Source organism: Pezoporus flaviventris, unplaced genomic scaffold, assembly GCF_033815535.1.
Source record: "Pezoporus flaviventris isolate CSIRO_AGI_PZ_B2104156 unplaced genomic scaffold, CSIRO_AGI_Pfla_v1 ptg000001l, whole genome shotgun sequence".
In the NCBI taxonomy this organism is placed as follows: domain Eukaryota; kingdom Metazoa; phylum Chordata; class Aves; order Psittaciformes; family Psittacidae; genus Pezoporus; species Pezoporus flaviventris.
Genome location: NW_026892549.1, coordinates 37,170,882 through 37,183,069, shown reverse-complemented (window position 1 = coordinate 37,183,069; position 12,188 = coordinate 37,170,882). Strand labels below are relative to the sequence as shown.

Below are 12,188 nucleotides of genomic sequence, written 5' to 3'. Positions count from 1 at the left end.
CAGCCTGCATATCTTCTTGATAGACCTAGTTAACTATGGAGGAAAAGAGGTAGATAGTGGTGGTATGAAAATGTGTACAGTGACCGTTGGTTTGAGGTACGCTTTCTGAAATGTTCCACTACACTACATTCTTTCCCAAATACTTCCTCCCCCTGCCTTTTTTCTTCCATTCCAGCTGCAAAATTAGTGTAGCTCACTTAACTCGCCTTTGCTTTTTGAAACAATAAGAAGGGCCAGGCGCCATGCCTGCTACTGCTTTCAGAGGCTGGAATTTGGGAAGCACTGGCCTCTATGAGTGTCTGCTTGGGGTGGTACAGGATTTGGTTCCAAATTTGCCTGGACACATTTGAGGCTAAAAAGCTTCATACCCGTCCCTGCTTGTTCCAGGATAAGGAGGGTGTAACAGTGTTTGTTAAAAGTGGAACTTCTGCATATGTTGTGGAAATTATGACAGAGTTTGCTGGTGTTTCTGCATAAGCACAGTTAATTACTTTAGTGATTCTAACATGAATTTTAATTCAAGTGTAACTGATAACGCACTGGTTACCACTGGCAGTTGGTATGACACACGAACACCCAGATGTATATTCCAAAACTTTGTCAGATATGTCTTAATAACATTATTTTAATTTTTTTCCATCTGTTTAAAGTACTATTCTCACATTGCACCCTTTGTTAGGATTTGAAAGCTCTTAATATTCATATGTTGAATAATTCCTGAGAAAATCTGTTCAACACTTGAACCTTAACTGGAACATTTAGTACTTTCTCAAAATCTCTCTTTGCAAATCGTTTGTTTCTTTGGATGCAAAGGGCAGTGGAAAGGCTTATAAAAATCTTCCAGTAGCATTTGCACTCTTATGCTGAGAACATTATTTCCCCCCTACACACATACTCTTTCTGTGCAGGAGGGAACTCTGGTGACATCTGTTTAGCTGAGCGAGTATGCCCAGAACTCGGTGCCAGCTAAGTCAGCTGAGGGAGCCTGTGCGAAGCAGATGAGGGTTGCAGACCTTTGAACAGAGAACAGTGTCTGTGCAGAACGGAGGGGCTGCAGCCTGGAGAGCAGCTACCAAAGAGGAGAAAACCAGAACTGCCCAACAGCAAGGAGGAAAATGATTTAACAATAAGAAAGCCTAATTTGGGAAAATATTAGATTTGACATCCCCTCCTGTATCAATTCAGATGCTGAATACTAATTTTTTTTTTGTTAGAATTATTTGGGAACTGTGAATAAGAAACTATAAGAGCGTTAAGTGATTTTTTTGTTGTGTGATGTTTTAATCTAGAAACTGACTTGTTTAGAAACTATTCAAGCATGCAAGTATTTTTAATTAGAAGTGGAGTGCTGTGCCCCTGCATCCTCTGATGTTCTTAAAAGAACATTTCACCTTGTGCTTTGTTGTTTTTCTCCTTGGAATCTCAGTCCTGCTTTGCTGTAAAAGGTTCAGGTTTCTTGCTTTGGCATTAATATGATTGCTAGAAGAGTTAGGTGAACATTTTGGACAGTGTTGCTCCTTATAGTGCAGTAAAGTATTGAAGGGACCTGTCATACCTGACACTGAGATGGGGCAAAATAGATGACTGAATATGCCCAGGGTAGCTCAGAGGATGATTATCACCATCCCAGTTCATTCACTCAGGTATGATACTAGGATCTAACAGGAGCTACCAGACTCTGCTTCACAGGCATCTTGTATCAGTTTCCTTTTCCCTTGTGAGCAATTTTCTTTTTAGTTTTTATTTTGTGCAACAAAATACTCTGTTTTGGTTTTTAACAATTTAGAATGCAATTGGACTGCTCCGTCATAAACTATGAAGTATTCAGCCTTTGTCCATTTTTTAACGGTTTTGATTATTTGTGAATTAAAAAGTTGGGGTTCTTTTTTTGCTACAATAATGAGGTCATTGTTACACTTTAACAGCATTAGTTTTTAACATCTTATAGTTTTTACAGCTTATTACAATTTAACTTGAGTAAGTAGTATGAAAACTGGCATTCAAAAAACTTTTATAAATGTTCACGTATTTGAAGCAGGGAAAAAAAATCCTATAATTACATACACAGCCCAATTAGGACTGCTGTTGAAGGAATGGAGAAGGAAGACCTGTGATGTACCATTGCAATGGTGTATAGTTGAATCTTCTTTCCACAATAATTTTTAGCTACTTATAGAAAATAATTATTTGGGGTTTGTAGAATAGCCTTTGGGCATAGAAGAATTAAGCTTGTCTTTTATAGCATATGTAACAACCGATTTTCTTTTGCTGCTGTATCTTGTAACTCTGTGAATATATTCAATTACTCTAGATTTTTTTTAATTCCTTGGATGAATTAAGATGAGAAACATAATACATTTGGTAATAGATATATATTATTTCTTTCCCAAATGTTTATTATAAGTAGTTTTGGAGAATAATTATTGGAGGTATTTTATGGTTTTTCTTTGATGGCTAATAATCTTCTTTCTCCCTTGTCTCCCTTCTTAGGCCCCTCCAGGATTAGTACGGAAAGGTTCTCTGCCACTCAGTGACACCGTTTCCATAAACTCCTCTCTACGGAGGATGAAGCGCAAAGCACCCTCACCACCCTCTCGAGTACCAGAAGATCAAAGCCAAAGCAGTAATGAGACTGGTAATCTTTTTATGCTGTTTAATTGGGAGGCAACAGAAGGTATGGCAACTTGGCTAAACATTAAAGAAATACCACCTTATGAGATAAGACCTTCAAGTAAAAATGTGATTGCTAGGCATCTTCAGATTGTAAGGAGCAGTAATACCACTTTATGAGATTAGCTCACGTAGTGCATGTTAGCCAGCACAGGCAGGATGCAGAAACAGCCACAAAACCACATATGAAATGCAAAGTTTTATTTTCATTACCTCACCAATGAGGGGATCCCTGGAAGCAACACCTGGGCAGAGGCACACATGCAGGAATGCTGGAACCATGGAGCTCGGTCCGTGTCTATGTTAGAGGATCACCGAACTTCCTGTTTTAGCCTCTATTTAAGGGATTCATGCATGTGTAGTTTACCATTGTGCTTTGATCTTTCCGGTAGCAGGACAGGAATCTCAAGCATGTTTAGTAGGGTGCCTTTCAGTCTGTCACAGGCCTGTGTTATCTAAACGGAGATGTTCTACTTGTCAAACACACAAGACTAAATAATAGTATCGTGTATATGTTTTTCTGCACCCAGCTGCAAGTCACTTCGAGCATGTTTACAGTCCTCCTCACCAATCCTCCATTATTTTCCCATAAGTGTGAGAAAGTAGGCAGGTTTTAGGGCACACAGCTCTGGGGAAAAAAAAAAAAGCAAACAAACCAGAAAAAAACAAAATAATTAGGTTAACTGTAATATGTGGGGAGAAAAGATTTCTCTGGATCAGAGAGGGTTTCGTAGGAAATGGACTGAGAAGAATAATTTAGAGAAAGTTTTGTGTTGTTCTTTTGTAGTTCTTCTGTTTGATCAAAATTCAGTTATCTGATTCAAAAATACCTGAGTTGAGATTAAAATACCTGGAAAATGTGGCAACGAACATCAGTTGCTTAAAAGAAGGTACATTTTTAAGGAACTCACAAGTCTGTAAGATCACAATTTAATATTCTATCTAGAATTTTTGTTGGTGCAGAAATTGAGGCAACAAAAATCTTACTTGACTTTTTGTAGTAACAAAATTAATAGAATCAGCCCCTAGTAAAGCAGAAAGAAGAGCCACTGAAATGCAGTCTGAAACAGATGGGTTCTCTTCCAAATGCGTTGATAAAACCTACTTCATAGCAAGCTATGATAATTCATAACAGTAAATTACTATACTACAGGTGGGTCATAAGTATAGTACTAATTTTAACGCTTCAGCTTAACTTTTCCTTTGAAGTACAAATATGGCTTTCTAAAATAAAGGTGTTTTACCTTTACTGCCTACAGAAACGTGTACAATATACTTTGTCTTGGTCTCTGTGCTTTACACTTAATAAACAAAATGTTACCCCCGTTTTCCCTCCTCCTCCACAAGCTGTAGACAAGAACAAGCCAGAACTTTTGTGATTTTTGTATACCTCATAACAAACCTTTCAAAAGCAAAAACCCAGTCTTGTTTTCAGAACCCTGCCCTGTGCTGCCCTTGACCTGTGTAACCTAGGGGTAGGAGCAAATCCATGCCTGCCTTTTGATTTGCATCTGAACAGCCTTTGAAAACATAAGCTGTAAATATAAACTATATGCATAAGTAGTGGTTTATACATTAAATTAAGCCATTTATTGGGTGCTGTGGAGAAAATGTAATACAGCAGCTGTTTAAAATACAGTTCTTCAGCTGCTGAATACTTTTTCAATTTATGCAGTTTGTACTATTTAAACACTGCTGTTTGTAAGCATCAGGCTGTAAGGTTAGATACAAGATACAGCATCTAAGATTCTTCTAAAGTTTATAAAACCTTTCAGAATAATCAGTGCCAGTATCTAGAAAAATCACTCTTCAATGTATTTCACTAAAAATGAAATACATAAACATTAAGCATGTGGAGTGCCACTGGCATTATATGAGGCTAAGCACTCATAGTTCCTGGGCTAGTTGACAGGATCTCTTACTAGTTTTCCAGTTGTTCTTTTTCAGGACGCTAATCAAATTGGTTGGAGTGATAAAACACAAATGTAGCAGAGGAGTTGAGTAAGTCACCTGTCATCCTAGATCTCTGGTAAATGAAAAGAAAATAAATAATCAGTAATCTGTAAATTCAGGTTTGGTTTGTGTTTAGGGCAATTTATATAATTTGTCAGAAAAGACCTTTAATAGAAACAATAAAGATCTTAATAAATGCAAAGCATGAACCTGTTCTGTGAAGTCTGAGGTTGAAGGTGTAATGAAGCTGAAACCTCTGCTTTTCCAAGTTGTTGTAGCAGATAGAGGGCAATCACTTCTAAGTGAGTGGCTCTTAATGATATTTATTAGTACTTAACTTTCTGTGTTGAAAACTGTTTATCTACATGTGATGGGTCTAAGATGATGAGCAAAGTTACCATGCTATGATTTAAAATCAAGGTTTTTTTGTTTTCTTGAGCTTGTTTCTATATTAAGATTATAGATCCGTGCTGGAATGTCTGCACTTCCTGTTGCTTTAAGGCCCGAGTGCTGCACAGATAATCAGCCCTGAATTTCAGAGAAACAGCTTTTTTGCTTTTCCATAGATTTAGCAATTTCTGCTTGAGGCTTTTAAGGTTTGTAATTAAACATTTTAATTTGAGCTATAATGGAAAGAAATAGAAAAATGCAAGGATATTCACTGGGCTCAGAACAGAATGTGTTGAGCCCTGGGTTTTAATTCTGCAGTTTGTGACAGTCTTCATTCTGCTGCTTCATGCGATGCCTTTGCTGAAGACTTCATGCAGTGCGTGTTTTGTTTTAAATGCAGAGACAAGTCACATAGCACAGCTCCATTGCCTTTGTTTTTTGTTTAATTTGACTCATGGGATACTGCTGCTCTCTGGTGGCGCCTCTGGAACTGTCCTGAGACCTATATATAGAGGGTCCTTTTAGCAAAGCCCGTCATGCTGTGAGAACAAACATTCACCTGCAGTAAAATCAGTTACAGCACACTCGTCCTGTTTCTAGTCTGAAAATTATGCACGTTTGGGTATTGTTTTAAAGGCATAAAATAGTTTAGTATTTCTTTAATTGCCAAATTGGACATAATTGTAGCTTTACATAAACTCAGTACTTCCTTCCATTTGGATTAATAGCGCTTTGATTGTCATGCTTCTGGAAGCATTGTGAGTTTTTGGTCAGCTGCAACTGGCATTCCCAAAGTAGTTCTGATATGCATTCCTACTGTGGCAAATAGGCAAAAAAAGTTAAGCTGCAAATATAGCATTACCTTCTGCCCTATGATGAGCCATTACAAATGTTCAATTTGGTGACTAAGTAGTACCTAGCTAATAGATACATATGTATTAAGTGGAACTATGCTGTATAATTTGGAGTAGACAGCAAGTCTGTTGCAAAATGACAGTTTTCCAGTCGTGTAAAAACAGCCTGTACCTTGACAAAAGTAGTTTGAAGGCGTACATCTACTAGAATAAACATTGAGAGAGAATTAATTTGAACATTTGGGATTAGAAACATTTTTTTTTCTCAACTATGGTTTTTGTTCCCCTTCCCAAACTTTAATTAATACTCAGTCTTTTTTCCTAGGGAAAAGGGTGAAATAGTGTGTTTTTTTTTAAATAATTATAAAATTACAGATTTTTAAATCGTTTCCATCCAACAAACCCTGTGATACAATCTTCTTGGTTACAGTATCTCTTAAGAACCTTGTTAAGGACTGTAGAATCAGGAGCAGAAACACTGGCAGATTTTCATGATGTAGTGAAGCTTTCTGGCTTTGGTGCTTGCAAGCATAATGGCTCACAGAGCAGTGCCAGCCGTTTCTCTGTTGTGAAAAGATGATTCTTACTAACTCAAAGGAGACTTGCAGTTGGTATGTCACTCATCAGGTATGTCTTTGCAGTGTTATCCTGTAGGCTTTAACAGTGTTCTTTTAGGGCTAATTAAAACTCAATGACTAATGTTCATAGAGAATAAATTATACACAGACAAAACTGGAATTCATATTGTATATGGATTTACATATAAGGCATATAAGCAATAAGGCAACAGTATGTAGCTAGTATTGCCGTAAGTACTTTGAAGCAATATGTTGCATATAAAACTCTAAACTGAGTGGAAACAAGTCATAAAATCTGAACTGTTCCTCTGGGGAGTTAACTGCATGATGTAAGTTGTTAAAAACTGTTTATGTATCAGATGCATTCAGACTTTATTCTGCTGTAGCAGTAGTGGCCCAGGTCTGGAATGGTGTCCAGTTAACAGATAAAAAGCCAGTAACTGAAATTAGCTCAAATCCAGGCTAATATTGTGCTTATAAATGAAGTACAATACTTTGGGAAAAGTGAGGGTTGGTTTTGTTTGGTGTTACACATTTGCAGTCAGGTTAGTCCACTCCAAAGCTTGGAAGTGTTCCTAGCTCAGCAAAGAACAGACTTTCACATAGCAGGAATGTCTCCTACCAGCCCAAGCTAAGTTTCCATCCCACCAATACAGATACAACTCGGTCTTTGTTACACTTCTCTCCAGAGGAAAGAGATGACAGCAGTGCCTGGGCACAAAGCCACAGCAACTCCAGAATGCTTCCATTTGTTTTGTCAGAAGTCCTGGCTGTGCTTTGTTGCATAATTCAGGCTTCCACAGAGTATTTAGACTGAAGGTACCTAGTTGTTGTTTCTGTTGCTGATGATGGCTCAGGCCCATGGCAGAATAGTTCTCACTGGTGAAGAAGACAGTGTTCTTGAGACCTGGTTATGGGCTTTGGGACAGTCAAAGCAAGTTTGTTGTTTGCTCACATTCTGTCATGCTTTCTTTGTGCCTTGTGGCATATATTTATCTTTGCACACATAAAATCATACTTTTGTTACTAAAATCATCTCCCAGAGTATAAAGCTATTGGCATTACGTTTAGCTACCTGAAGATGGAAGGGTTTGGCAGTGGAAGAGGGCAGGTGGAAAGGAGTAGAAGGTCCTTACTAATAGCAAATTCTTAAGGAGTCTTAGAGGAGTGCAAAACAAAAAACTACAATTAAGTAGTAAAAAGTTTGGCTTTTGTAGTTGCCCTGTACCTGTGAATGAGTAACTTTGGTATTACTGAACTCTTAACTAACGTCCCTATTGGAAAAATCAGGTTCTATATGGACACTTTCTCCAGTATATACAGTCCTTTGTTATATTTCTGTAAGTGTACTTTTCTAGAAGTACTGGAAGCATTGTAGCACACCAGTCTGTGGAAATAAAAAGTCAGTCTAAGATTTTCTGTCCTCTAGGATCTACTGCTTTCCAGTATTACTTGCTTTAAGCCACTGTTTTGCTTTCATTGGTAGTCTCGGTTTACATTTGGAAATTTAGTGGTACAAGTGAGAAAAGACTGAAACCTAATTGCCCAAGTGCAAGGCTTGTCCCTAACAGGTACTGGTTCATGCAAAGCTGACAGGAATACCCTGGTCAGGTCACACAAGGCGCACTGCTTGTATGGCTCAGTTGGTGCCAGTAGCCTTCTGTGGCACTGTATTGTACTTTATAGATGGAATTACTATCTTCTGTGTGTTACAGAATGCAGGTTGCAAAGCCAAGAGGTTAATTGTATGGTCTACTTTATTAATATTTGAAAAATGTGAATCATCATCTTGTAGGAAGATTACTGTCAGGGAAGAAAAGCTAGAGATGGCTAATTCCTCTGGAAATTAAAATAGGTGGATTTATTAGTTTAACTTCAGGTACGCTGACTTCCGTGTGTGCTAATCCAGTAGCTGAATCATTTATTTTAACTATGCTATATCTGAAAAAAATCTTTTTTTTTGTGGTTTCACACTTTTCTATGTTCTTTCTTTGTGCATTTCTACTGTAGCACAGGGAACTGCACAAGACACTTCCAACTGTTTTAATACACTTTGGATAATTATGGGAAATCTTTGATAGCGGAGATCAAACTTGTTCAAACCATAAGCAAAACTGAGATTCAGTTTGTTCTTTAGTTCTCTAACATACCTACTCTGGTATGAAGGAACCTTGTATGTTAAACCTCACTGGAGACCTAAGGGAAGTATTTAGAAATCTGGGTAAAATAAACCGTCTGCCTCCATGAAATTTGGGATTATAATATTGTTAGATATATTTTGATCTCTCCTAATCCAGTACTTGAGTTAAACAGGAAAATGTTATACAGTAGTTTCAGATTCAGAAACAGGTGGACACTAGCATGGCATGGCAGTGAGTGTATTCTCACCTGTAAAAAAGAGAGAATTGGAAGGAACCAGAAAATACTGTGGTGTTAAACCTCTGAATTAGTTTGGTTTACTTATTTTATTTTACTTGAATTATAAAAAGAAGTCTCAGTTACTCTTCTTCAAACTGTTTAGGTGAACTTCCCCAGCCCCTTTGTATCTCTACTGTGCATTGCGAGCTGTGGGTGGTTTCATATTTTGTTGGGGTTTTTTCTCTTTTTTTCTTTTTCCTTTCTGAGTGTAGGTGTAAGGAACCCAGAATACAGCTTAGAAGAAATTGATGAAAGGGAAGAGAGGAGTGTGCAACAGAGAGAGGACAGTGAAAGTACAAATGCCTCTCCTGGGATAGGAGAGGTTACTGCAGCCTTCAGCTCTGCTGAGGTACCACTGGAAACTGAACAAAATGATCCTGCTTCATCAGCTCCAGTTCCTGGCAGTGTTTCTGTAGACAAATCACAAAGCTTCAAGGAAGAAAAACAAGAAAATATGAGCACAGATGGCAAGTAAGTACGTTTTGTGACAAAGAAAGGAGCATTAGGGAGGGAATGGGGGAGGCAAAAAAAAAGTGGAGTGCTGTTTCATTGTGGAGCACAGAATAGAGGATTGTGAGAGAGGAATGAGCTTAATATGCTTAACTTTCATTTGTAGCACTCTTCTGTACACAGTAATTCATGTAGTTTTTCAACAAAAATGACAAGTGTTCTGCAGGCTATTCAGTTTAAGCCTTCCTTTCCTAACTACTCAAACAGCTGGATCCCAGGAAGGCTGAACCTGGCTCTGAAATACCCAGCTTATTTACTAGAGCAAAGTGCTACCAAAAAAAAACCTGGATTGATTAATTAAATGAAAATTTACAAATTCATTCTTGCATTTGGGGAAAAACAGGTAGATTGGCCACTTCTGTTCTGGGCACAGTTGCCTATTCCTTGCATGTTTGGTTTGGTTTGAATTTTTCTTCTGTCTTTTGCTTCTGTGTTAGCAGGTTGTCTTGACCTGTATCGATCCATCTGCTCTCAGAAAACAAGTTAATTCTGCCCTTTTAAAGAATAAACACATTAGTATCCTTAACCGCTTTTTTTTCCCCTTCTGGTGATGCTGTACCTTTACCCTTCAGCATGTTTGTTAAACTACCTGACTTAGCAGGTTTCCAACATGAGTTAGAGCCTGCTTGAAATAAATGTTGATTGTCCAAAGAAGTCGCATTGTGTTAATGTAATTCACTATTTCTCTGTTCCCTGGGGCAACTAAACTGGCTACTGTTCCCCAAAACTATTTCAATTATTGCACTGAAGCCAAAATGACTGCCCTAGTAGCCAAGAACTTTCAAAGTAGTAGGGAGAACTTTGACTTGTATTTCAAGGGTCTTTTTTGTCAGTCCAAAGCCAAATGGGGCTTTGCAAAAATCTTTGATGCTCTGTCCTGACAAATACTGTGCCAGTTGCTTGGGTGTGTCTGCTCTTTGGGGATCTGCAAGGAGGAGGATCAGCCATGAGCTGTTTTTAAGTTTTCTTGAACTTGCAAATTATCAGTCCGGTGTTACTGCGTTAATGGGTTGGTTTGGCCAATTGGCTAAGGAATGTTTCTTTTTTCCCCTACTGACTTGTGGTAGCCTTTCATGGCCTATAATCCTGGTATTATCCAGCATGCGCTGCCCTCTAACTTCAGAGTTTGGCAATCCTTTCTTTCCTGAAATATCATGGGAATTCCAGAATGAGGGCTAGTATTTCTCTGACATTCTATTTCTGGAGCCCTTTTGATAAGTGAGATCTTATATAAAAGATCTAGTTACTTTGAAGAAGTGGTTTTTAATCAAACCACAGATATGTGTAATAGTCCAGTCAAAACCACTGTATATTCTATAATGGTACTCTGGGGTATTCTGTGGTTTCCTCCCCTCCCCCCTTTAAAAAAAAGAAAAAAAAATTCCAAAAACCCCGCAGCTCAACCCATTGTAAGAACTTGTAGTTCAGTCCCTCAGCTGTGAGATAAGCAAGAGTACAGAGTGCAGGACTGAGATTTAACTTTCTTCCAGCAATAATTTTAGGAGTCTGTGCTCCTGTTTAGTGGTTTATTGGATACTTACGGTATATTTTTGGACTGTACAAGCAACACGAGGATGGGTGGTTATTGAGGAAGTTTTACACTCAAATGATTCAAAGCAGATGTTTTAGCTCAAGGCACTGGCTCCTGACAGCTAATACATTTGATGTAGCAAATGAATTGGAATCTTCATAATGCCAGTATTTGTAACTACAGAAAATAAAAATAGCAAAGATGTAAGCTTGAAGTTCTAATAATATTTTTAAAGAGAAATTTTAAATATTTTTGCCTTTTTCATTTACCTTTTTAAGGCAAGGAATTAAAATTTCCTCAATAAAAGATGAGGAGTTTATTCAGCATTTGTGCAGTTCTCTTGCCCACCGTGATCTAAGGACATAAATTATATGCATTTGCAAAACATTTAGTATGCAAGTAATATGTTAGATGCAGGTTTCTTTGTTGTTCTCAAGGAATTTCTCGAAAGGGACAGACAATTTTTTTATTATTATTTTGAAAAGTCTGTACCGCAGAGTTCATGTGTTCACATGCAGTCAGCATCTCATACAGCTTCCTGTATATTGTGTTGGGGACAAAGTCAAGGAAATGTTTTAAAACACTTCATAGAACGCTACTGTTATATGAATGATAAACTGTTGTGGCATCACTGAAACTTAGTTGTTTCTGGAAAGGGGCTTGTTCAAACTGCACAAATAAACAAAAGGAGGGGAAGGAGAGAAAAGGAAACCAATCATCTGCTTACACAGAAGAGTGTGAAGCTGAATTTTGGTAAAATATCATAGCAGAATTTCCTCTTGTTAAAAAAAAATAAATAAATCTATTCCCTTGAGTACTCCAGTGTTTGGCAGAATGATTCTATTTTGTCCATCTGTGTTTGGAGGATATTGCCAGTTCTCTTGCACCGTTACTTGTGTTTACTGAAATGAATGATACCAGCATATTTAATGTACTGTTGTGCTTTGCAGAGGACTACAGACTATGATAAGCAGTGAGCAAGCTGCGTTTGAAAAAGACAGGAAGCTTAGAATTTTGGATCAAAATAAAACTGATGGTGAGTAGTTCCCACTCATTTTTAGTACTTCAGAGTAAGGTTGAAGAGAGCTTTTCTATTCCTTTGAGAAAAATGACAAATCAGTCAACTCCTGAATTGCTATCATCAGATTATTTTCTTCATACTCTCTCTAGCTGCAGTGTATCACATCTCTGTGATGTGGTGACAAGCATTGACAGCAGTTTTGGGGTTTCAGGGGTTTTGGTTTTAATAATTTTTTATTATAGCAGTAGTCAAAGTTTCATTGT

The 12,188-nt window shown here is 37.7% G+C and overlaps 1 protein-coding gene across 4 annotated transcripts in view; it reads left to right on the top strand.

Annotated features, from left to right (window-relative positions):
• COBLL1 (cordon-bleu WH2 repeat protein like 1) overlaps positions 1-12,188 on the top strand; it is an 88,736-nt gene that overhangs the window by 69,166 nt on the left and 7,382 nt on the right. For all 4 annotated transcript variants that reach the window (XM_061452113.1, XM_061452105.1, XM_061452132.1 and 1 more), the window contains 3 exons: positions 2,491-2,635; positions 9,076-9,334; positions 11,855-11,940. In XM_061452113.1, coding sequence (XP_061308097.1) covers positions 2,491-2,635; positions 9,076-9,334; positions 11,855-11,940 — 490 coding nt within the window. The remainder of the gene's footprint in view (positions 1-2,490; positions 2,636-9,075; positions 9,335-11,854; positions 11,941-12,188) is intronic.